At 47.4% G+C, this 26,174-nt stretch overlaps 1 protein-coding gene across 2 annotated transcripts; it reads right to left on the bottom strand.

Annotated features, from left to right (window-relative positions):
* Positions 1-9,004: 9,004 nt before the first annotated feature.
* Mtres1 (mitochondrial transcription rescue factor 1) lies at positions 9,005-26,090 on the bottom strand. Of its 2 annotated transcripts, none has more exons than XM_059272455.1 (5): positions 25,989-26,090; positions 21,431-21,504; positions 17,186-17,667; positions 14,555-14,627; positions 9,005-9,283 (listed from the first exon to the last, which is right to left on the bottom strand). In XM_059272455.1, the coding sequence occupies exons 3-5, from the start codon at positions 17,653-17,655 to the stop codon at positions 9,098-9,100; spliced, it is 729 nt and encodes a 242-aa protein (XP_059128438.1). In that variant the 5' UTR covers positions 17,656-17,667; positions 21,431-21,504; positions 25,989-26,090; the 3' UTR covers positions 9,005-9,097. The 2 variants fall into 2 exon arrangements, with proteins under 2 accessions (XP_059128438.1, XP_059128437.1); XM_059272454.1 differs by having other exon boundaries at positions 21,448-21,504; positions 25,989-26,084.
* Positions 26,091-26,174: the final 84 nt, after the last annotated feature.

The raw sequence follows: 26,174 nt of genomic DNA, 5'->3' as shown, positions 1-26,174 counted from the left end.
ATGGCTGTGGCACGCTCTCACCCTTCCGCTAGTCAGAGAGAATTCCATGGATTTGTTCTGGTCTTGAGGATATAACCAAGAGGATTCCAAGCCATGTGGAAATTGTCCTGCTTTCTGGAGTGGAGTGTGGCCCTGCTGCGGCAGAAGCACAATCAGTTACTGAGTTTTTACAAGTCCTGTCTACTCACAGCAGAGAGACGGCAGGTTCTAGGAAGTAAGCGTGACTTTTTGTTAAATTCTGGGAAACTGTATTTTAGTTTCCTTAACACTTTAACTATGTAGGGCTTCACCCACCCCACCCACCCCCCACCCCGAATCTCACTGTTCCTTTCAGTGAAAAGAGGCGGACACTCTGGGAGCTGATTCCTACCCCCTGGACTGTATGGTATCCTCACTTCCCATCCATACAGGTGGCTCCAGGGGGCATTTTTTTTTCATGAAGCAATATAAATATAAAATACTTATTTTTTCAGAATTTAATGGGTTTCATGAGATCTGTTGACGACTGCTTTCCTTGTTCCCCGTCTAAATTCTTCATTTGTGTTGTGGGTTATTTTTGCCTTGTACGCAGAGGATTAAAGGTTAGCACAGACATTCTGACATTGACTGAGGTAGTATGTCACAGTGGGTGGTGGAGGTCTTGCTTTTCTCTGTTAGGAAGTTGTTAACGAATGTATGAATGTACAGTGTTCGAATCCTGCTCTTAGTTCACGTGGCCGTGTCTGTAAGATGACAGATGTTCGTCAGGGAGTAAAGTGTCTAGTGTTGTTAGTGCTCAGTGCCCTTCCCCTTCAGTGTTGAGCCCCAAGCCTGCCTTTCCTTTTAAGTTAGGGGGTGACGGGTTTATATCAGCAGCAATCATCAACCGACCAATGGGATCTACTTGGTGGTGACTGGATTTGGCCTGATCACACCACAGTGTGGCTGCTTGGGTCCTTGTAGAAATAGCCTCAGTTTCTACCATTCCCCCAGAGATTGCTTTTTGCCTGACTGAGAGGGACCTGGAGACTCCTGGTTGGAGGTCCCTGGGTCATTCTGAAGTGGGGGTGAGGGCCCGGGGGCTGGTACTGCTGTGGGAAGTCCTTGCCTCTCGTAGATCCAGCCTTAATGTCTGACATCCCAGCACGAGCAGACCCTGCACAAAGTGGATATCAGAGTTACTACTGTGAGGAGGAAATAACTGTGAGGATAGTTTTACCAAAGAGAACGAGATACCACATCCTGTCTGCCTGTTACCATTGATTGGAGTGCACCCTTAGAAAACTGAATGTAACACAAACCAGGACATTTTTGGAAATTGTATGCTCTCTAGCAACTTTGTGTGAATTTTTATACAAGCACTGTTTTATTAATTATATAAAATATAAAAATAGAAAAACTGTGGTCTCTTAACACTTCATTTCTTTAGGTCCCTCGCCACTTAGAGTGTGTCTGGATCTGTCTGTCTGCCTGTCTGTGCACCTTCCTCCCAGTCACAAGGAAGAACGTGAGTGAGGATTTTAGTGCCTGGGTAACAGCTATAGCTCACATGGTCTCCATTGGCCACCAGGGAGTGACAGAACTCACCAGGAGACCACCAGTCCCACTTGACCGCACACCACAAGATGAGACACTCATCTGAACTTTTCCACCTTTCTGGCCTGGTGCCAGCCCTGCCTAGCCCAACAGAGCTTCCCTTGGACCCCAGTTCGTCCACTGTGCCGCATGTGGGATGTAGTTCCTCAAAGCTAGCCTGATAACAAAGGATGTGTGTTCTTCCTCTTTGACTGATTAAAAATGAGCATGTGTCAGGCTGGAGAGATGGCTCAGCGGTTAAGAGCACTGGATGTATTTCCAGAGGACCCAGGTTCAATCCCTGACACCCGCATGACAATTCCCAACCATCTGTAATTCCAGTTCCAGGGGATCCAGCGTCTTTTTCTGACCTCCTTGGCTACTAGGCACGCACATGGACCACAGACATACATCCAGGCAAAACACTCATACACATGCCTGGGAAAAGAGTTCAATTAAGTGGTCTCCCACTGCATGCATGTTAAATCGCTCTGTAACAATCTTACTTAGAAAGCTTATGTAGGAGGGAAGAGGCAGGTTTCCATATTTCCATATACATCAATGTTATGATGACTTTGGCTTTTTTGGCTTTTTTTTTTTTTTTTTTTTTTTTTTTTTGAGGCAGAGATCAACTGGCCTGGAATTCACTAGACCAGGCTGGCTCAAGCTCCGATTCTCATGCCCAAGTACTGGGATTAAGATGTGCACCACCACATCCTGTTGCTTTTATTGATATGGGGTCAGGTATCTCTTTCACTGACCTGACCTTCCTTCCTCCACCTCCAGAGTGCCAAGATTACAGGCCTATGCCACCATGCCTGGCTCAATTTAAAAATCTTTGTTGTTTTTCGAGGCAGGGTTTCCTCTGTGCAGCTTTGGAGCCTGTCCTGGAATTCCCTCTGTAGACCAGGCTGGCCTCGAACTCACAGAGATCCGCTTGCCTCAGCCTCCTGCATCTTGGGATTAAAGGCATGTGCCACCACCGCCCAGCTCAATTTAAAAATCTTAATTGGCTTAATTTTTATTTCTAGATTTGGAGATTTTGTTCCAAACGGTAGGATAAATATTCTGAGGAGTTGAACAGAGGAAGTGGGTTTTATTGTCAGGGAAGATTGAGCACACGCTGAACAAGAGGTTGATGTGGCCTTGGAAGTGAAGGTTGGGGTGCTGCTGGGGGTCTAAGGCCTCGAAAGAGAAAGAAATGCAGTAAGGCCTTGCTGCCTCGAGAGAAGGCTCAGCAAATGCCGTGGGAGGGCCGGCCAGCTCCTGGGCCTGCTCCTTAACTGACTAGCCCTGGCCCTATGAGTGGCTAGTTAAGCAGCCCATTTCAACCTGTCAGGAAGTTAAGAGCACAGAACCTGACGGGTCTTGTCTGAGGCTGATTTGCAAGGTGTGCATGGGTATAAACAGACCGGTGGGTATGAGCAGACTGGTGGGTATGAGCAGACTGGTGGGTGTGAACAGACCGGTGGGTATGAACAGACTGGTGGGAATGAACAGACCGGTGGGTATGAAAAGACCGGTGGGTATGAAAAGACTGGTGGGTATAAACTGGTGGGTATGAACAGACCGGTGGGAATGAACAGACGGGTGAGTATGAACAGACGGGTGGGAATGAACAGACCGGTGGGTACGAACAAACCAGTGGGTATAAACCGGTGGGTGTGAACAGACCGGTGGGTATGAACAGACTGGTGGGAGTGAACGGACTGGTGGGTATGAGCAGACCGGTGGGAATGAGCAGACCAGTGGGTATGAACAGGTATGAACAGACCGGTGGGAAGGAACAGACTGGTGGGTATGAACAGACCAGTGGGTATGAGCAGACCGGTGGGTATGAGCAGACTGGGCCTTGCTGCTCTGCAGAAGACAGCCAGGCCATTGCAGATGTAATGAAGCTGTTCACTGGCCTGAGGCACAACTGGGGGACTACATGCTCTCCTGACCCTCCAGTTTCTCACAGGCTGGAATGATGTTGGTAAGCATGTTATGAGAGCTGACAGGGATTCAGCTTGTGTGATTTCTGCTGCAAGGCATGAGGAGTTTCCATCCTTGGTTTTGACAAGCTGAACTCTTAAGTGTGTGGAGAGAGAAACACTTCAGTATGCATAAGGCCTCTGACCATTGATGCTGTCTCTTCAGGTGGTTAATACTGATTGCATTACTCAAAGTTGGCCTCTACATTTTAGCCTTTGATGTCTCTGCTTCAGAATCAAGAGCTAGAATCCCAGAGCTTTTGTTTGGTTGGTTTTTGGTTTTCGTTTTCTCCTCCTCTCTTCTTCTTCTTCTTCTTCTTCTTCTTCTTCTTCTTCTTCTTCTTCTTCTTCTTCTTTTGCTAACTATAAAGATTTTTTTCTTTTTTTACGTTTTATAAAATCTTTATTGACAAGTAATTCACATAGTATACAATTCGCCTGTTTGTACAATTTGATAGACTTTAGTCCAGCATCCTCATAGGCCCATGACACCATCACCACTTTCTATTTTAGAACATTGCTGTCTTCAATTTCATATACACATATAATGTATGGTGATTACATTCTACCTTATTTTTTTAAATGAACATAATATTTGCAATTGTAACTATTTTTAAGTTCACAATTCAGTGGCATGAATTACATTCAAGATATTAATTACACTCATATTAATACACTCATATTAATTACATTTGTGGTATTTATTGATTACATTTACAGTATTCATTCAATAACTATATGATATGATTTATTACATTCATGATATTATATCCTGATACTACTATCTGTTTGTGGGGTTTTTCCATCACACAAAACAGAAACTCTGTACATACGAAATCATTGCTCTATATTCCTTTCTTCTCCATCTTGAGATAACGTCCTTTTCCCTTGAGGTAGGTTCATGAACATCTCAACTGAGTTATTTTTTGTTTGTTTTTCTGAGATACAGTTTCTCTGTGTAACAGCCTTGGCTGTCCTGGAACTCGCTCTGTAGACCAGACTGCCCTGAAACTCAGAGATTACCTGCCTCTGCCTCCTGAGTGCTGGGATTAAAGGGATGCACCTCCACCGCCCGGCTCTGAAAGGTTTTTTTAATGTCTTGAAAAATAGGTTTCCAAGCATAGTGATGCACAACTTTAATCCCAGCATTGGGAGGCAGAGGCAGGTGGGTCTCTGAGTTCAAGGCAGGCTTGGCCTACATAGCAAGCTGTAGGTGGAGCTTTCCTGTCCTGCAGCTGCTCTCAAATAAACACACTGAGGCTCATATTAATTACAAATGCTCGGCCAATAGCTCAGGCTTGTTACTAACTGGCTCTTACATTTTAAGTTAACTCATATTCCTTATTTATGCTCTGCCATGTGGCAGTACCTTCATTAGCATGGCATGTTCATCTCCTGCCTAACTTTATCCTGTTCAGCTCTTGGCCAGTCAGCTTCTTTATTAAACCCATCATGGTGACATATATTCACACAGTGTACAGAAGGATTATTCCACAGCAGCAAGCTCCAGTGGTTTAGAGCTCAGGACTTTACAGTGAAATCTAATCGCCTCCCCATCTGTATAGAGCATAGATGGCAGAGATTTCAGTTGACAACCTCTTTCCTAGAAACTTCACTAAGGAGGATTGTCATTTTGGTAAAAGGGCCAGATGAACCAGTTATAACCTTATAGCACTCATGCCTTGAATGTAGCATAACTATGTTCATAACTGTCCTGAGAAAGCAGGATGTATTTTCTTTAACTATTTAGGGTTGTTTTTGTTTTTCTGGTTTGGGGTTTTTTTCCATGTCACCTGTGATAGCCCGAGACATTTGATCCTCCTGCTTATACTAATCAAGAGCTGAGGTTACAGACATGCACCAACATATCCAGCCAAACAATATATTTAAAATAATTTCCCCCCTCTGTCATCTTATTAGAACAGGATTTTCCAACCTCAGCACTGCTGACATGCTGCTCTGTTGGACATTATGGGATGTTCAGCATCATCTTCAGGCTCTCCTTTCTTGGTGTCCCTCGTATCCTGTCCATCATGACAACTAAAAATATAATGATTGCCAAATGCCCCCAAGGAAAGTGGGCAAGTTGCCCCCAGTTGAGAACCACTGCGCTGGCGTGTGTCCAGGGTTGTCTTTGATCAAGTCATTATGCTGGTCACATTTTTACTGGGGATGCCCTGCCAGGACCACATTAAAAGGCAGCTGCCGTTCAGCTTCAGTAATGAGTGAGTTGTAAGAGTGCCACGAACCATCATGAATTGCTCTTAAGATTGTCGGCTAGTTTTCATAAATATGTCCCTCGTCCCTCACATTGGAGGCAACTCTTGAGATCAATCTTTTGCCACATGCTATGACCAAACATAATTTGTGATCAGATGTCTTAATTTTTAAAAGATCTTAAGAGTTATTTTATTTTTAATTACATGTCTTTGTGTATGTGGAGTTTGGGTGCCACAGAGATATCGTATCCTTTGGAGCTGGAGTTACAGGTGATTTTGACCACCTGATAGGGGTGCTGGGAACTGAACTCGGGTCCTCCACAGGAGCAGTGCAGGCTCCTGACCCGAGCTGCCTCTCTGGCCCTTACAGTTCGATTATTTTGTTTTGCTTTGCTTTTTTTTTCTTTTTTTTTTTTTCTTCTCCCGAGACAAGGTTTCATTATGTAGCTCTGGCCATCCTGGAACTCTCTATTTAGACCAGGCTGGCTTCACAAAAATCCACCTGCTTCTGCCTCCTGAGTGCTGGGATTAAAGGTGTGTGTCACTATGCCTGGCCCATAGTTTGATTTTTAAAAACTAGTTGGAAGCCGGGAGGTGGTGGTGCACGCCTTTAATCCCAGCACTTGGGAGGCAGAGCCAGATCCAGGACAGGCACCAAAACTACACAGAGAAACCCTGTCTCGAAAAAACAAAACAAAAAACAAAAAACCCTGTAGTTGGGAATGAGTTCGACCTGCTAAGCAGTTAAGCTGGGTACAAACCATCAATGGCCTTTCAAGTGGCTGTCTTCATGCCAGCTATGGTGGTACACACCTAGAACCCAGCAGCTAGTCTGCTGAGGCCAAAAGATCTTGCACTGAAGGCCGGCTCAGCTACGTACTGAAGCCTTAAACAAACAAAACTAAAGGCCTTTCGTGCTCTGGCTTTCTGTCCTGCTCCTTGTTTGTCCAGGAAGGACTGTGAGATGCAGAGAGGTAGGGAAAGTTTTGATCATTGCTCACCTGCCTACAGAATGGGCTGTTTTAGGAAACCTGCTGCTGGATTACGTGCCCCCACCATCCAAGGCTTCTCGAGTTTTCTGTGCACTTTGCAAAGAGAAGCTGAGGAAGAGGGAGGGGAGAGAGGGAGAGGAGGACATGAGATGAAGTATGGCTATATAATTAATTATAACTCTGTTACTACCTCACATGGAAACTAAACACACTATGTTTTTACTGATGACGCAGAAAAGCCAAAATAACCAAGGATGGAAACAGAAATTCCATGTTGTACTTTTACACAGTATTTATTATTTCTTCCTAAGAGTTTAAAGTTTTTGAAACATTTTGATTAAAAATAAAAAAAAATTTTTTGAGACAAGGTCTTTTTTAGGTGGTCCTGGCTGGCCTAGAATTTACTGTATAGACCAGGCTGACCTTGAACTTACAGAGATCCACCTGCCTGTGCCTCCCAAGGGCTGGGATTAAATGTATGCAACACTACACCCAGTTCTAAAACTTTTTTTTTTTTTTAAAGAATTGGAGGGTGTCCTGAGCATGTGTGTGATGGCCAGAGAACAAATTTTGGGAGTTGGTTCTCTTCTTCCACCATGTGGGTCTGAGGGAATGAATTCAGTTACTAGGCTTACGTCATTGGGTGGCAACACCTTTAACCCTCTAGGCACCTCACTGGTCCTTCAGAGTTTAAATTTTCAAATTAAGATAAATTTTCCTGGGTTCTCCAAAACAAGGTAGAAAACTTGAGTCATGGCCCCCACTTAACTGCTTTGGGCTCTCTGGAAGCTCCCTCCACTCTCAGGAAGTTGGGGACAAAGGAGCCATCATGAGTGGTCTCACAGAGGATGGGCAGTGCATCTTGGAACTGCTCCTTCGAGTGCTAAGACTTGACTGCTAGGAAGTCACAGACCAACCCGAGTGTACACACCATGAACGCCATGGAGTGTGCACATGTGCTCAGTTCTGCTCTTCTTTATGTCGGTTTAGTCCTTTGTGGCATGTTCTTGTGAGTTAGAACTAGTCTATTGTTTTGATAAAGCCTGTGTGGTTCCCATTTCTGCTGAAACTAAACTGATTCTTTTCTTGAGCTAGGAGTTAAATCTTTCCTGTAAAAGGGTCAGAGAGTAAACATTTTAGGCTTTGCAGGTCATAGGAACTGTCGTGTGTGTGTGTGTGTGTGTGTGTGTGTGTGTGTGTGCGCGCGCGCGCGCGCGCGCGCGCGCATATATACATACATACAAACTTATAAAAGAACACTAAAGAATTTCTTAAACTAAAAATGATATTTTACATGTATGGGTGTTGTATTTGCATGTATGTCTGTGAACCACATGCGTGCTTGGTACCCACAAAGGCTAGAAGAGGACATCGAATCCCCTAGGACTGGAGTTACAGATGGTTGATTGCCATGGGGTGCTGGGAACTGAACCCGAGTCATCTGGAAGGGCAGAGCTCTTAAGCACCAAACATTAAAATGTTGAAGCCATTCTTAGCTTGAGGGCCATTACTAAGCCAGCCTCTGGCTACCTTGGCTTATCTACGAGCCCTAAATAAACCATTCCAAATGGATTCTAAGTGGACCAGCTGGAACTGGGGGGGCAACTTCAGTCCTCTGGACTGCACAGACCAACTGAAGAGAACAGACTAGTGTTTAGAGCTAAGTGGTAACAGGTCCCTCCAAAGCTTGTCCTGTCATAATCTGAAGGGTGATCTTGACTCTGCTGGCTTTAGCCACAGGAAGCCTGTATCTGGGGATCTCGGTCCCTAGGTGGCAAATATCTAAATAAACGCTAAGAAGCCAGGCATGGTATTACATGTCTATTCTATAACCCTTGCTCTCGGAGTTAAAGGTAGGAGGATCAGGAATTAAAGGCCTGCCTGGGCTATCAGAGACAGTCTGAAAAAAGAAACAAGCAAGTGTGGTGTACCTGTCTTTCTTTACTCCTAGTACTCAGGAGGCAGAGGCAGGTGGAGCTTGGTGATTTTGAGGCCACTCAGGGTTATACAGCGAGACCCTGTCTAACAAAATAAAATACCAAAAATAAAACAAAACCCACAAAGAAACAAGGCCAATTTATTTTACAATGACTCCTGAGGTAGTTAATGTGGAAAATGGCAGGCAGGTGCTAGCGTCCTCGCTGGCCCGGGCTCCTCCAGCACTGGTCTCTGCTCAGGACAAGGGAGCTCTCAGAACGCCAGGTCTAAGGAGCACAGTGCAGGAGGAAACCCAGATCCCAGCTTCCACAAAATGCTCCAAGGCTTCCACAGTGACAGGAGAACTTTATTTCAGTACAAACGTCCTCTCCTTAGGCAGCCCCCTGACAATGGGGCGCAGCCGTGGGAGAAGCCATGGTTATTTAGACGACGTCGTTGTCTTCTTCGGCAGCTTTAAGTTCTTCCACCGTCGCAACAGCACTCGGTGCTTGTCGTTTTCGGTCTTCTCCTCAGAGACGCTTTTCAGGAGAACCCGCATCACCACCTCAGTCCCTGTCTCTTTGTTCTCTCCAACGAGGAGATCCAAGGTATCTCCCACCTTCACCTGAGGCAGAAGAGAAGAACCTTTACTGCAGTCTGGGAAAGCGAGGCCAGTCCACACAGCCCACACAGGGGACAAGTAAGAAGAGCCCTGCCTCCTGACACTGTCACCCTAGGTCCGAATTGCATTGTGGGTGGCCACATAGGGGGCCTCACGCACAGGGCTGGACCCAGCCAGTACCTTCCCTGACAGACATGACTGGCAGATGGATGGCCGAGGTTGGGAAAGTCAGTCAGAGAACTGAAGGAGTACTGAACGGACCTGTCTGTCTGCGAACACAGGTAAAACACCGAAGAGTGGGGCACAGTCTTAGCACGACTGTGCAAAGAAAGTACTAGATGCACTAGGAAGAAAACTGGCACTGATTTTCACCCAGGTGACCTACCTAAAATGGGGATGGGACGGTGTGTTAAACCTCTGTCACCGTGGAACAATGGTTGGCTGCCCCTCGAGCGTGTCTCCGGGAGGGAGGGCAGCCCTGGCCCACAGAGGAGGACAGCACAGGAGAGGGCAAGGGTGGCTAGAGGGGTTGAGGTCCAAATAATCTCACCAGAGGACTTGTGGCTAGAGCTTGTCAACCCACACTCTGGAGCAGCCATGTTATCTCCAGGCCTCAGCCTGGGTTGGGCACATAGAAACACCTGGCAGACACCTGGTCCAAGCAGCTCAGCGCATTAGAGAATCTGGCCAGGAACTCCAGAGGGGCTGAACACACCCGGCCACCCACTGCTGTTTCTGCCAAAGTGTGAGCCAGGACCAACAACTGCTTCTGTTGGCTTAAAGCAACTCTGAAGGGGCCACAGGCTCTACTGAAGGGCTGCAGAGCTGCGTCAGTGGTTAACAGTCATCACTGCTCCTGCCGCCTGCAACTGTACTTCCAGGGGATCTGACACCCTCGTCTGGCCTCCGTGGGCACCAGGCAAACAGAGTGTACAGACAGACATGTGGGCAAAACACCCATTCACATCAAATAAAAACTGATTTTAAAAAATCTTAAAAAGAAGTATAACAAAGCAAACAAGAGACCAAGCCTCCCTCCCACAACGAAAGAAATACACAGCTTACAAACTGGCCCATTTCATTCAAATTCACTTAAAATTTAAGAGTTTTCTAGATTTATTTTATGTATGGTTATTTTGCCTGCATATATCTGTGTGCCATGAACATGCCTGGTGTCCTTGGAAGTCCGAGATGGAATGGATCCCCTTGGAACTGGAGTCAGGTGGCTGTGAGACACCATGTGGGTGTCAGGAATTGAACCCAGGTCCTCTGGAAGAGCAGCATGTGCTTTTAGTTGCTAAGCCATCTCTTGAACCCCCAACTTAAGTTTTTTGAAACAGTTTAATTATTTTGGGGGTGTGGCACATGTGTATGCCAAGGCCTGTGTGGAGGTTGGAGGAGGAGGAAGACGAGGAGGAAAGGGAGGAGGAGGAAGAGGAAGATGAGAGGACGAAAAGGAGGAGGAAAGGAAGACAGGAGGAGGAGGAGGAGAGGAAGAAGAAGAAGAAGAAGAAGAAGAAGAAGAAGAAGAAGAAGAAGAAGAAGAAGAAGAAGAAGAAGAAGAAGAAAGAAAAGTTCCATGAAAATCCAAGTGAGGAGTTGGGAAAAGGAAGGGGGTGGGGGACGAGGCTAATGGGGAGGTGAACACAATCAAAACCCATCATATGCATGTATGAAAATGCCATGAGATGTTATGACTAATTAATATGACTAATCAAAGCATCTTCAAAAAAGGAAAGGAAAGATAGCATTTCTGCCTTCTAGGGCTCAGATGTTTCCTCTCGGTCCGCCCCAGCCTGGGAGGTAAGTATAGGACAGCATCCTTCTCCATGCTTGGGAATCTCAAGCCCGTCAGAGCAGGGCTGCACAGCATGGCGCACTCTGGACCCACCTAGTCTGCAGAACACAGAAAAGCTTTCTCGGAGGCAGGTGGGAGTTGGGGGAATTGACAAGCTGGACCCTCAGGGCCTGTAGCCGGGTCCTGGCTCCACGGAGCAGGCTGGGGACGCAGGCATGTTTTATTTAGCCCCATCCAAGGCCTGGTCCTCTCAGACACAAAGCAAAACGGGCTGGGATTAGTGGCTGCTTCAAATATCTACATTTCAAATCTCCCCTCAGCTGCAGTTTCTATGGCTACCAGGCCTCCTGGTAACAAGGCAGTGTTAATACTGGCCTCTGCCTTTGCTGACCCTCAGGAGAAAGCTGGAAAGCAGCCGAGCCGACAGAACACGACAGAATGAAGCACAGCAATTAGGCTGTGGTAACAATACCTCAAAGCAGGAGGACAGCTTACGGGGTTTGCACATGGCGCTCCAGCAGGGAGGGGGTTCAGAAGGTAACGCAGTAGAAATGGCAGCTTGGGCACGGTTAGGAAAGCAGCATGGAGAGAAGGGCCCACGGGGAGCACTGGCTTTTGTGAGGTCACACACAATGGCTGACAGGTCACTCTGCACCTGCTAGCCCAAAGGGATCAGAGCTCTTTGGCCTTGATTGAGGTTGAGACGAGGATGGAGGACGATTCCCCTTTCTGTGCATGGAGGCAGCAGCGACGGACTGCATGCCCAGGGAGAGGGCCTGAGGGAGCCTCAGTGTCCCCCGTGCACACGCGACACACTCTGTGTTCCCCCGTGCACACGCGACACACTCTGTGTTCCCCGTGCACACGCGACACACTCAGCGTTCCCTCGTGCACACGTGACACACTCAGTGTTCCACACCCCAGGAAACACGAGGCAGCCAGATCCTGCCCAGCAGCAGGCTTTTGGATCGTGAAAGAAAGAAAAATAGAACCCAGCTTCAACACTGTCTCTGCCTTCATCGCCCCACTGCTAACTGCTAATAGGTCTCTAAGCATGCCTTAGGTCTGAAGCCTTCTCCTCCCCAAGAGACAGGTATCATACATTCCAGGCTGGCCTCAAACCCACTCTGTAGAGGGGCTGACCTTGAACTTCTGACCCTCCTCCTGCTGGGGTTAAAGTTTATGTGACGCTGAGGGGCTGAACCCAGGGCAAGGCAAACACTCTTATCAGCTGAGCTAGAGCCCTGCTGCTGTGTTCAGGCTTTTAATTAAAGATTTTGTATGTCCTCTTTATTTAGTTTTGTTAAGTGATACAATCTCATGGTTAAAAAGTATGGTTAAAGAGCTGGAGGAAGGCTCATCAGTTAAGAACACTGACTGCTCTTCTGGAGGACCTGGATTCCATTCCCAGCACCCACATGGCAGCTTATGACTGTCTGTAACTCCAGTTCCGGGGACCCCGACACCCATGGCAAAACACCAATGCACATAAAATATTTAAAACAACAACAACAAAAGCATGATTGCCGGGTGGTGGTGGCACACACCTTTAATCCCAGCACTCAGGAGGCAGAGCCAAGCAGATCTCTGTGAGTTTGAGGCCAGCCTGGGCTACAGATCGAGCTCCAGGACAGGCACCAAAACTACACAGAAAAACCCTGTCTCGAACACCACCACCCCCCAAAAAACAAAAAACAAAAAATAAAAACCATGGTCAACCATTCTTTAATGTCAACACTCAGGAGGCAGAGGCAGGCAGATCTCTGTGAGTTCAGGCCAGCCAGGGTTACACAAGTGAGAGCCTGTCTCAAACAAGCAAACCCTCATTACTTATATCTCTCAGAGGGAGGGAAGGATGGCTCAGCACTTGCAGCAAGGCCCGACGACCCGAGTTTGATCCCTGAAATCAGCACGGAGGAAGAAAGAAGGCACTCCGAGTGTCCTCTAACCTCCACATCCATACCGTGACACACGTGTCTCCACAGTCCCCATCCTGCCCAATTAAACACGTTTTTAAAAAGCCGGAAAATAAGAGGCATGAAGAAAATGAATGCAGGGGAGCTAGAGAGTTGGCTCAGCAGCTAGGAGCACTTGTTGCTCCTGCAGAACTGTGGGTTTGGTTCCCACTACTCACATAGTGGCTCACAACCATCCTTAACTCCAGTTCTAGGAGACCTGATACCCTTGTCTGGCCTCTGTGGGCACCAGGCACACACACTGTGCACATCAGTATATGCAGACAAAAGACAAAACATCCATCAAATAAATCTAAAAACATTGAATTTCAAACTATAAGAGGCATGAAGAAAATGGATACAGGGCTGGAGAGGGCTCAGCAGTTAAGAGCATTTGTTACTATCCCAAGGGACCCTGGTTTGGTTCCCAGGGCTCTCAGGGTGGCTCACAGGCATCTGCAACTCCAGTACCGGGATCTTCTGACCCCCACAGGAACTGCATGCATATGCACATACGCAAAATACACATAGAATAAGAGATTTAAGTACTAGTAATAGTTAATTAAAAATATATGTAACATCTACATACACTGTTTGTTTTGTCGGGATATAGTCTTGGCCAGCCTGGAACTAGGCAAGTAGACGTGGCTGGCTGAATCTGTGGCAGTCTTCCTGACTCTGGCTTCCATGGTGTGTATTATCACGGGTGTGTGTGTGTGTGTGTGTGTGTGTGTGTGTGTGTGTGTGTGCATGTATGAATATATTTTGGAGACAGAGTCTCATGTAGCCCAATCTGGCCTAGAACTCCTGACCCTCCTCTCTCCAGTTCCCACATGCTGATTGGTATACATGTATGTATGCAAAGAATAGTTTTTAATAGAATTTACTTTTATGTATGTGTCAGAGAGAGAGAGAGAGAGAGAGAGAGAGAGAGAGAGAGAGAGAGAGAGAGAGCGCTCTGTTGTTAGAAAGCAGACATTGGAAGTACATTTTCTTATGAATAATTTTTGGTTTTGGTTTTTTTTTTTTTTTTTTTTTGAGATAAGGTCTCACTGTGTAACCCTGGCTGACATGGGCGCATCATCACCCTGGCTTGACTTCTTTCACTTAACAGTATCAATATGGACTTGTCAGAAAGTACAGAACATCATTTTGCCAGCTGCCCTTCAGAGAGCAGAGTTCCAGCAAGAACTGCTGAAGTGAACAGAATTATACACCCACTCAGGTGGCACCTCTTCAGTCAGATCTTTCTTTGTAATCAACCTGCCATGACTCCATGGGGCTCATATTAATGTCGCAGAAGTCTGAGGAAAGATGGCTGCCAGTCCTGAGGGTAGCCTTATAAGGTCATGAAGCCTGAGGAGAGACAGTGGCCCGCGTAGATGATTCCCACCAGCCATGACCAGGACCAAAGACCTCGGAGAAGGCACCAGGGCCCAAGCAGGAGTTGGGGACGGGACAGCACTGGCTAGCAGAGGGATAGACAGACCCTGTGGCTGTCACTACAGCCGAATGGCTCACCGTCCTGCTCTTCTTCCACAGTTTGTCTCCGTTCAGTCTCAGCTCGCCTTTGTAGAAAGCGTCTTCTACTTTGCTGTTAAGAAGAAAAAGACTGGAAATGTCAATACATTCAACAACTACACAGCTTTGAGGAAAACACCAGCCGTTCGTGTCTACGCAGACAGTGGGTCCCCACAAACCCCTGTATTTTGAGTGACAAATTTGAGATGCAAAGTGAAAGTGGGCATCATCTACAACAGGGAGACCAAGGCGTTTCTGATTCCATAACGGTGCGGCTGCTCAGGCCGTGACTGCTGCATGGTGCTTTACGGGTGGGTTTCGCAGTGACTGCGTGGCAGTAGGTCAGTGAGTTATCGTGGTCAGAACGAGTGGCTCCTTCCTGCCCCAGCTGCCTGCTCTGCACTGGGACAGGAAACCCAGGCACCACATACGGAGATGCCATTAAGGAACCACCCGTGAGCACTGACAGCCATTGCCCTCAGTCTGAACCACTGGTGACCAGCCCAGAAAAGACAGACACAAAGAACAGCCACTGCTCTCTTTGGTGTTCCATGGATTTAAACAAAGTAAAACACACAATTACTCCATAGGCACAAATCACAGAAGGGTTTTTTTTTTTTTTTTTTTTTTTTTTTTGCTGAGACAGGTAGCTGGCTGTCCTGGAGCTCGCCCTCTGGACCGCTTGTCTCTGCCTCCCAAGCGCTGGGATTAAAGGCGTGTGAAGTCTTGAATTTGCTGGTATCACAATTCTTACCTTGTATACACACCATCAGTGACTGCTAACAGAATGACCAAGCAGTGAGGTCACTGTGGAATATAACATCTGCAGAGAGAATGACCACGCTAAAGAACTCTCAAACTTCACACTGCTGCACGTGACTCAGCATTTAAAACAGCTCAAATACGCGGAGTGCCTACTACACACCAGGTCCAGGGACAGCACCTTACTTACACAGATCTTAATCCTTGGGGCTCACACCTGCAGTCCCAGCACGTGGGAGGCTGAAGCAGGAGGATTTCAGTGAGTTTGAGGCCGTTAGGAACTAAATTGTAAACTGTAGGCCAGCATGAGCTATAGAGTGATAATGGGTCTTTAAAAGGTGAAAGGGGGCCTGTGAGACAAAACTCACGAGCTGGACTCCCAAAGCTGTAAGGACAGAAGCAGCCCCACGAGGAGTCTGCTGACCACATGGGACATGGTGTGCACACCACTGCCTGTCATACAGACATTTCATAAATAGTCTTTAAAAAGGAAACAAAAAAACCCACCTCGAAAGTAGCTTCTATTAGTCCCGTTTTACAGGAGGGGAAACAGGTGCAGCGCATTTCAGTCATGTGCATAAGGTCATGTACTAGTAGTTTGGCCCAAGATCCACTTTTTGGGTTTTGTTGTTTCAGGTCATGGTTTCTGAGTAGCTGTGGCTGTCCTGGAACTCGTTCTGCAGACCAGGCTGCACTTTTTTTTTTAAACATGTAGATTAGGCTGGCTTCTAACCTAGTGTCCTGACGTAGCCTTGGGTGCTCGGAGAGCAGGCATGACCCAGCACTCTAGCTCAAGAAGCTGCATCCGTGTGTGTGTGTGTGTGTGTGTGTGTGTGTGTGTGAATGCATGCCACAGTGAGTCTGTGAAGGTCAAAGGACACTCAGGAACCAGTTCTCTCCTGTCCCTTCTGGGATCAGGGACTAGGGTAAGGTGGGCAGTCTATATGCAAGCACCTCTACCCACTGGGCCACCTCAATGGCCAGAAACCACTTTTTTTTTAATTAGTGTATGTGTGTGTGTGTGTGTGTGTGTGTGTGTGTGTGTGTGTGTGTATGACTGAATGACTATGGGCACATGTGTACCATGGCACATGTGTAGAGGTTTGTGGACAACCTATGGGAGTCAGTTCTTTCCTTACATTCTGTGGGTCCCAGGAATTGAACTCACGTACCCACTGAGCTAATATGCTAGCCCCCAAACCTGTGGGTTTTTTTTTTTTTTTTTTTGAGACAGGGTTTCTCTGTGTAGCTTTGGAGCCTGTCCTGGAACCCACTCTGTACCCCAGGCTGGCCTCGAACTCACAGAGATCCGCCTGGCTCTGCCTCCCGAGTGCTGGGATTAAAGGCGTGCGCCGCCGCCGCCGCCGCCGCCGCCGCCGCCGCCGCCGCCGCCACCACCACCACCACCACCCGGCTAAAACCTGTGTTCTTAACCATCACTGGTTCCATCAATTCTGGGAGGTACTTTCTCATACTGTAGTCTATGGGAAATCAATGGGCTTTTGTAGCACTAATAAAATGATTCCCTTCTCTTTTAGGGGCAAAGGCATGGGTCAGTAGTAGGGCACTTGCCTGCCATGTACAAGGCTCTGGGTTTGATCCCCAGTACTATAGAGGAGAAAAAAAGAGAACTATGTTGTTAAGTCAAGGACTGGAGCACACCAACTGTGTGTTAGGATTAAGGAAACATGGCACATAGGACTTAAGGGTAGTCAAGTGACGTCCTTGGGGGTCAGGTCTCTCATTTGCAAAGTGACGTAACTGGAACAGATTACCTTTCACATCTACAGTTATTGTTCCCCATAATAGAGGCCGAGTGACTTGTAATTCGGTATTACACTAACCAGACAGGTGGTCCATCATACTCACTTTCTCCCAATATCAAGGCCCGTCTTCAGGACAACATCGTACCGGAAAGACTGTACCACTTTCTCCAGGTCTTTGTAGTCCTTGACCACACCGGGGTAATCCTCGAGTTCTTCTTCCTGCTCACTCCTCTCAGGGTGATGGATCTCCTCGTCAGAGTCCTCTTCATCTGCATCTTTTTGCAGAGTCTTTTTAGTAGACTTTTTGGAGCTTATATTGCTTTTGAGTCGTACAGAAAATGGACAAATACATTTTGGAGATACTGAAAGCCATGGGAGCCGCAGAGGGAAAATGGTACGGAAAAGTGTTTTATAATTTGATGTGTTTAGCTTGGTACTAGAAAAATGTAAGTATCGATTCCAGGAAGCACAGAGTTTGTGTGAAGATGTCCCTTGAAGCGCACCCCAGAGTCTGGTCCAGGCATCCGGCTTTCTTAGAGCACCGGAGAGCAGTCTGACACCAGTTACAGCCATGCTGCACACGCCCTGCAATGGAAACCAGCTGAGCATTACTTCACGGCTGCAGTGCTCACTGTGCTCAGCACACGCGCGCACAGATACACGCGCGCGTGCGCAGAGACACACACACACACACACACACACACACACACACACACACACACACGAGCACATACGCACTGCTCATCTAGTGCTACATTTCACTGCCCTGTGCAAGGACGTCCGTCCACTCAGGCCGAGGGCCAAGCACACTATGGTGAGCTTTCTAGCTGCAATCAACATGCTTGCTCGTGGGACTGTCTCAGGGATCCAGTGAGACACAAAAACTGAAAAACCCTGACTCCATTATTCTTCCTCTCCCTAAGTAGCTCGGGTACTGACTACAACTGAAAAAATATTAAAAGCAGTTGTTAATGACTTGCTAAAATAAAGACTAAAGAAAAAAGAAAAATGTGGTAGTGTACACCTTTAAACCAGCGGGCCAGCCTGGTCTACAGAGCAAATTCCAGGACAGCCAGAGGTTCCCAGAGAAACCCTGTCTATAAAACAAACAAACAAATGAGTTCATAGAATCCCGAGTGACGTCTCAACCTAGACCCTAGCAAATCAGAGCCAGGAATGAGCCAAACAGATTGATCTGCATTTCCCCCTTTCACATCTCCTTCCTACTGTTTACCAGAGCACGAGGAGAGAGAGGAGGGACTGGAGCCCACAAACTAGGTAGTCATTTCTGGACATGCCAGAGAGCAATCAAATCTAGTTACCATAAAGACAACAGAAACCAGACAGTGGTGGCGGACCTCGGAACAGCTCATCAAAATTAGGGCTTCTCTTCTTTTCCTGTCTCTGTCTCTCTTTCCTTTTGGAGACAGGGGCTCTCTACATAGCCCTGGCTGTCCTGGAACTCACTATGTAGACAGGCCAAAATGGTTTTAAAGACCATGCTTTGTTAGTAAGAAAAAGCGTTTCTTCACATGCTTAAATGCATACGTATATAAACTTGATGAACTCTTAGGAAGTCTCACATTTCAAGTCCGAGACCGACTCCTTAATTCAAGGTTATACTTTGGGACTGATTTCTTTGATAATAAGCCTCATGATTTCCCTTCCTAATTTCCATTAATTACAAAGCAGATAACAACAACTGTCTGTAGGAAGAATAAGCAAACAGCACAGACTCAACTCTTACTCTACCATTCTTGGAGTCCCAATCTAAACCCTAAATGACAAGAAGCAGGTGAAGTTTCAGAGCTTGTGGGGCTTCTGTTTTCTGCTGTGCTGCTGAAGGAACTGCTAGCAGAACTGGTCAGGTTTTGTTTTTTAGATGTCCTTTTTAGATCTGTTTCATGTATATGAGTGTTTTGCCTGCATGTCCTTATGTGCGCCTGGTGCCCACAGTGGTCAGAAAAGGGTGTTGGATCTGGAGTTACAGATGGTTGTGCACCACCATGTGCATGCTGGGAACCCAATCCCGGTCCTCTGCAAGATCAAAGTGTTCTCTACCACTGAGCCACTGCTCCAGCCCCATTTAAACATATATATTTAATGTATGGCCGACTGATGACTGTTTCGCCTGCACGTGTATCTGTGCACCAGCTGCATGCCTGGTGCCTATGGAGGTCAAAAGAGAGTGTTAGCTACCAGGAATTGGAACTGAGATGATAATGAGCCAATCCTGCGGGTGTGGGAATCGAACCCAGGCTCTGTAAGATCAACAAGTGTTCTCAACCACTGAAACACTATCCACTCTTAACTTGTTTTTATGAGCCCGGCTGATCTGGAACTCACTATGTAGCCCAGATTTACCTCCAAGTGATGAGTGACCCTCTTGCCTCAGCTCCAAAGTGCTGAGATTACAGGCATGGCCACCATGTCTGGCAGGAAACCATATTTCAGTGTACTCCAATTTAACAGAGGCCTACCCGAAGAAGGACTCTGAATTTTACAGAACCGGGATAAAGAAAGACAACAGCACATTTCTACGCTGGGGATGTAGTCCAGCTACAGGCTGTTTGCCTACCACGCGCAAGGCTCTATTGGATCCCAGCCCTGCAGAATACAGGAAAAGAAAACGCTTCTTTCAGGAGCTCTAGAATCTGTAGCCCATGGTCACTCCAACAGGAACAGAAAGCAAAAGGGGCCTGGAAGTGGGAGGAACGCCACTCCAACTTACAAGAGCTCCCCAACGGCACCTGGGCCGGGAGAAGGAGGCTTGGGGTCAGTTCCTTGGTGTTCACATTCTCCGTCATAAATCCTAGCTTAGGGCCAAGTGAGATGGCTCAGGAGTTAAGAGTACTTGCCACCACCAACTCAGCCTGAGTTCAAGCTCCAGGGACCACGTGGTGAAGGAGAGAACTGACTCCTGCACACTGTCCTCTGGCCTCCACACACCCGTGAGCAGAAATACTAAGAAAAGGAATACACATTACAAAGCCCTTGCTTCTTTTGTAGGGCAAAAGACACGGTCAATAAGACAAAATGACAGCCTACAGAATGGGAAAAGACCTTCACCAACCCCACATCTGACAGAGGACTGATCTCCAAAGTATATAAAGAACTCAAGAAACTAGAAACCAAAATGCTGAACAATCCAATTAAAAAATGGGCTACAAACCTAAACAGAGAATTCTCAAAAGAATCACAAATGGCTGAAAGACATTTAAGGAAATGCTCAATATCCTTAGTCATCAGAGAAATGCAAATCAAAACAGCTCTGAGATACCACCTTACACCTGTCAGAATGGCTATGATCAAAAACACTAATGACAGTCTATGTTGGAGAGGATGCAGAGCAAAGGGAACACTCCTCCACTGTTGGTGGGAGTGCAAACTTGTACAACCACTGTGGAAATCAGTATGGCAGTTTCTCAGAAAATCGATCTACCTCAAGACCCAGCCATACCACTCTTGGGCATATACCAAGGAATGCTCAATCATACCATAAGGACACATACTCAACTATGTTCATAGCAGCACTATTCGTAATAGTCAGAACCTGGAAACAACCTAGATGCCCATCAACTGAAGAATGGATAAAGAAAATGTGGTGTATATGCACAATGGAGTACTACTCAGCAGAGAAAACCAATGACAGTATGAAATTTGCAGGTAAATGGATGGAACTAGAAAATATCATCCTGAGTGAGGTAACCCAAACCCAGAAGGACAAACATGGTATGTACTCACTCATAAGTGGATACTAGATGTAAAGCAAAGAACAATCAGACTGCAACCCACAGAACCAGGGAGGTTATATAGCAGAGGGGACCCTAGGATGACTGTGGCTTATAAGTTTTGGGTTTTACTCAATCACTGGGCAAGCTTCAATGAAACATTTCACTATTAAGGTAACAATTTGTACTGCATCAAGCTGATGATAGAAAAAAAAGCCCTTGCTTCACCACATGCTCCTATACCCTTTCAGGGCATCTGGATGTGTTTCTTTCTGTACCCATCACTGGCAGCATTGTTAGAGATTTATTTACTTTGAGTTTATTAGTATGGGTGTTGCCTGCATGTGTATGTCTGCCCCATGTACATGCAGTGCCCACAGAGGCCATAAGAGGTTGCTGCTGGAATTACAAATGATTGTGACCACCATATGGGTGCTGGGAATTGAACCCAGGTCCTCTGGAGAAGCAGCCAGTGTTCTTATCTGCTGAGCCATCTCCCCAGCCCCACAGGCAGCATATTTACCTACACTAGGAAAGCTTCTAGCTGAAGATATCAACTTGAATCATGTTCATTTGTAAATATAACAAAAGTTTCAAAGCGTTAAGCCAAATGTTACCTTTATTAGCTACTCACTCTCTCTCTGTGATCTCCTTCACTTCCCAGCAGGCAAACATCCCAAACGATGGAAATCTAGATAGAAACGTAGAAAAACCGTAAAATTGAGGGGAGGCATTATCCTAGTTTTTGCTAAAGGTGGTGATCATTTGTAGATGTTAACAGTGAACAGGACCCAAGGGAGGAACCTGAAAATCCAAAACTAATCAGGAGAGCCCTGAGTAAGGAGTGCAGTATCTGAAAAGATGACCGGCCAGGTTCTGGAGCTCCTCTTAAATCAAAGCAGTGAATGTTGGCTTCTTACATTCCATTTACAGATAAAGGATGCTAGGTGAGATGGAACATGTACATAATTCAGCACTTTGGAAACAGAGGATCAGGAGTTCAAGGTCAGCCAGGGATACAAAAACAAGAAAAACAAACAAAAAATACATGGGCAGATGGCACATGCCAGTAATCCCAGCACTTAGGAGAAAGAGACAGGAGGGCTGCTGTGAGTTTGGGGCCAGGCTGGTCTCCACAGGAAGTTCCAGGCCAGCTAGGTCTACATAGGAGAATCTATTTTAAACAAACAAACAAAAAACAGGAAAGGATTCTAGGGGCTGCAGATGACTCCATGTATGGCTTGTAGACAAACATAAGAATCTGAGTTCAAGCCGGGCGGTGGTGGTGCACACCTTAATCCCAGCACTCGGGAGGCAGAGCCAGGTGGATCTCTGTGAGTTCGAGGCCAGCCTGGTCTACAGAGTGAGTTCCAGGACAGGCTCCAAAGCTACACAGAGAAATCCTGTCTCAAAAAAAAACAAGAATCTGAGTTCGAATCCCCTCACCCATGTCGAAGGCCGGGTACAGCTGTGAGTGCCTGCAATCCCCAAGCTCTGGGAAGCAAACACATTTCAAGAGCTCACTAATCAGCCAGTCAGTCCAGTCATAATGGCTAGCTTCCAGTTCAGTGAGAGACCCAGTCTCAAGGCAATGAGGAAGACATCTGATGACCGCACATAGTTTTCACGTCACTTTTACACACACACTCCTAAAAAAGGATTCTCTTTTCCTTTGGTATGGCCCCTGACTGTCCCAACTCCTCTGCGCCATCCCCTGCCATTTGTCCCTTTGACATCCCCAAAAACCTTTGATAAGATTTCATGTACTTTAGGCTGCTTCAAATTCACCATGTAGCAAAGGCTACCCTTGAACTTTTGATCCTCCTGCCTCAGCCTCTAGAGTACTGAAATTACAGGCACGGATTACTATACCTGGCTCCTGTGGCTTTAAATCTTTCCAAATTCCAGACTTGTATACCTGACGGAGTTAGTGTAAAAGACCTGACTGCTGTTTGTAGGAAGGCCTACTGCCAAGCTGGCTGCTGCAGTATCTGCAGAGTTCCCTGAATCCCCCCTTAACTTGGAGTGGCTCACTGTACTCAAACTGTAATTTGATTCATGCTGAACCCCTAACTTTTCTCCTGGAAGCCTGCCCCAAGTTGTTGGAGGAATCACATGCTTCCTGCAGGAGGCCACTGCAGACTTGTAGGTGACATCATGCCCGCTTTCCTTCTCTCCGCCCCGTGCCTCTCCCCTTTCCTTAACTTGCTTCATCCACCCATACTGTAATAAATCACAGCCACGGGTATCTTCTCTGTGATCAACACACACAATGTCCAACTGAATGTGACAGGACCAATGGGTGACTAAAGGCACCTCACAGGTAGTCCAGAGCCTTCTCATCTCACTTCATGCGACATCACCCTTCTGCAGGCTAGTGGGTTTTCTTTATTTTCAAGGCAGGGTCTTGTTGTGTAGCCTAGTTATTTTTCAATTCACAGCCCTCCTGCCTGAGGCTCCCACATGCTGGGATGACAAGTTTGTCCTGCCAGGTCCAGCTTCTAGTGATTTTCCCCCTCCTAGCTTTGAGACAGGGTCTCAGGTAGCTCAGACTGGCCTTCAACACATCTGTTTCCAATTCCCGAGTGTCGGGCGGGGATGATGGTTGGACAGTTCTGTTTACTGATGTCAATGTGTGTATATGATGTGCACAAGGCGGGTGGGCAGCACGGCATGCATGTGGAGGCCAGAGGACATCTTCCAGTAGTCAGGACTCTTTCCATCCTACTTCTGAGGCAGGGTCTCTCGTTTCTGCCATATTGTGTACTCCAAGCTAAGTCTCTTGTCTCTGTCTTTCGTCCTGGCAACAGAGTATTGGGACTACAGACACACACACCACATCTGGCCTGTCTGCATGGGTTCAGGAAGTGCATACAGGTTTTCAGGCCTGGCACAGTGAAAGTTGAGGCCAGCATGAACTACAGAGCAAGACTAAACTCCTCAAAAATAAAGAAAAGACTTTTCTGAACCTGGGAGGGCAGGAAGACCTGAAGTTCACCACTTGCCTAGACCAGAGTATGTTCATGGCCAGTCTGGGTAACTTAATGAGAACCTGTCGCAAAATTAAGAGAATTAAGAAAGGTGTTACTATAAACCTGGCCAAAAAGCCCATGGCTGGGAAGGTCCTGGGAGAAACCTACTGCTGTTTTGCTGTGCTCATATGGTGTCAAACTGCCTTCTACTTACATTTACACCCAGAAATGAGTCAGGAAAGCTTTTTGCAGTGGCCATCAGTCAAGGTAGAAACTAACTAATCAGTGTTGAGACTAAGTGCCTTTTAACTGCTCAGCCCTGAATGCGACATTTATATCACACGCCAATGATAAACATCCCCGGTCTTCTGACAGTCGTGGTGGCGCACACCTTTAATCCCAGAAGTCGGGAGGCAGAGGCAGGCAGAACTCTGTGAGCGAGATCCAGGACAGCTAGGGCTACACAGTGAGACCCTGTCTTGAAAAAAAACAAAACCACCCACAAAAATAACCTGTCTTACTCAGCTTCAGTTTCTGCCACACTTACACTGTCGTCTTCACGCTCCTCACATACATGGGACTATTCTCAGTGTGCTTTCCACGGCTACAAACGAATTACAAAGCCAGAGCCATTTACAAAGAATAGAGGTTTATTTACCTCATGGCTCTAGAGTCTGGGAAATTCAAGGTCAACTGTATCTACTCCCCACCCGGCAAACCACCTTTCCCTTCTACACACTTTAGATGTGGACACCTGGTGAAAGGCCTTGATGCATCAGGAGGTAGAAGACAGAGTGGTGAGAAGGTGTAAGCATGCCAGATACAGCTTGTTTTCATAAGCCATGTACTCTCTTAATGACCCACTAGTCCATGAACAGACTTGTCCATTCATCGGGAGAACCCCGCTCTTCCTAATGGCAGTGCATCAAATTCCCAACACATGAAACTTAGGGGACACGTTCCAGCCAAACTAGGGGTCCTTGTTCCATGCAGGCCTAGAACACTCTTGCCTAGGTATCTATCTGCAAGGGGAACTCACCTTCAAGTCTAAACTCAAGCATCTCCTCAGCCAGGTCTATTCATTCTAACTCTATTCCCAGCTACCCCACCCCGAGCTCTTATCACATGCTGCCACATAATTTACTGGATGTTATTTGTCTGCATGTGTTTTACACGCCACAAGAGTAGAATTCCTCTTCATCCCTATTTTATTTTCCTTCACTTTATCTCAAGTGCACAAAATAGTGTCTGGCAGTTAAAAACTTGTGGAAGCTGGGAACGGTGGTACAAGCATGTATTTCAAGCCATCTGGGAAAGAGGTGAGAGGTTCGGGAGTTCAAGGACATCTTCGTTACAAAGTGAGTATGATGCCAGCCTGGGCTACACCAGACCGGTTTAAAACAAAACAAAACCATGGCTAACAGTATGACCAGAGGGCTGCTGCATTAGAATGAGCTCAGAAAAAAACACAGTGTATCTGGACTGACACTAGATTTCCAAAAGCCTTTGGTACTTAAGTTTGGAAGTGACCCGGGCAGCATGAGAGCTAGTTTTAATAGGAAAGTGACCCGGCAGGAGTCCGTATTACAAGATCTCCTTGGCAGCGGTTTGCACTGGATGTGACTCGGGGAGAAAACCCTGGGTTTGTTTCGACTTTTATAAAGCTATAGAATGTGCTAACGAAGGCTAAGACTGCCGGAAGTGGAGTGTATAGGATACAAAGGCAACGCTGCCCTTGACTGCACGATGACGAGAACGGATCCGCGTTCCCCAGCTCGTCACTGCTCGGTAAGCCCGGGGAGCCTGGCCTCCAGTCGGCGGGCGGCGAGGTCTACTGCAGCTACGAACACCTTCCCTTCTGCCGACGTCGGGGGGCTGACTTCCAGACAGGGACGGCTTCCCCTGGGGCCCTCCCACCCCGCACCTCCCCAGGTCCGCCAAGGTCAAAGGAAACTGGACACCCACGCCGCCAGCCCCGGGCAGTGTCTGCAGCCAGCTGCGGCCAGGCCCCGGGGACGCACAGCTTGGGCCAGCTCCATTCCCGCGGTGCCGGGGTTCGAGAGGCGTCCCGAGCAGGCCCCGACCCTGCGGAACCGGACGCCCTCGTAGACTCGGCAGGAGCGCGGCAGGGCCGAGGCCGGTGGCCGGCGAGTCACCCCGCCAGGGGCTGGGCCGGCGGGCGGGCCAGTAGGGGCGCACTCACCTGCGCAGTCCGCTGGTCCCTCCCCGGACCGCGCCGACCGCAGGCCCGGAGCCACCTCGGTCCCTGCCCCGCCCCTTCCGCCCAAGCCCACGCCGCAAGCGCGGACCCCCAGGCGCGTGCGAGTATGGTGGCGCCGTCACAGCGACCCCTGCTGGACGCGGCCGCCTTGGATGACCGCCCTGTGGA

Source organism: Peromyscus eremicus, chromosome 8b, assembly GCF_949786415.1.
Source record: "Peromyscus eremicus chromosome 8b, PerEre_H2_v1, whole genome shotgun sequence".
NCBI classification, from domain to species: domain Eukaryota; kingdom Metazoa; phylum Chordata; class Mammalia; order Rodentia; family Cricetidae; genus Peromyscus; species Peromyscus eremicus.
Note: the sequence above shows the minus strand (reverse complement) of the source record. Positions and strands in the feature narration are given on the sequence as shown.

Bases quoted from the DNA above. Each gene is read 5' to 3' on its own strand.
- Mtres1 (XM_059272455.1), bottom strand. From the start codon at position 17,655: ATGGCTGTAACTGGTGTCAGACTGCTCTCCGGTGCTCTAAGAAAGCCG. The intron at 14,628-17,185 runs GTGAGTATGATG...TCTTCTTAACAG, and splicing joins GGCCTTGATATTGGGAGAAA to CAAAGTAGAAGACGCTTTCT. The intron at 9,284-14,554 runs GTGAGCCATTCG...CTTCTGCCTCAG, and splicing joins TGTGGAAGAAGAGCAGGACG to GTGAAGGTGGGAGATACCTT.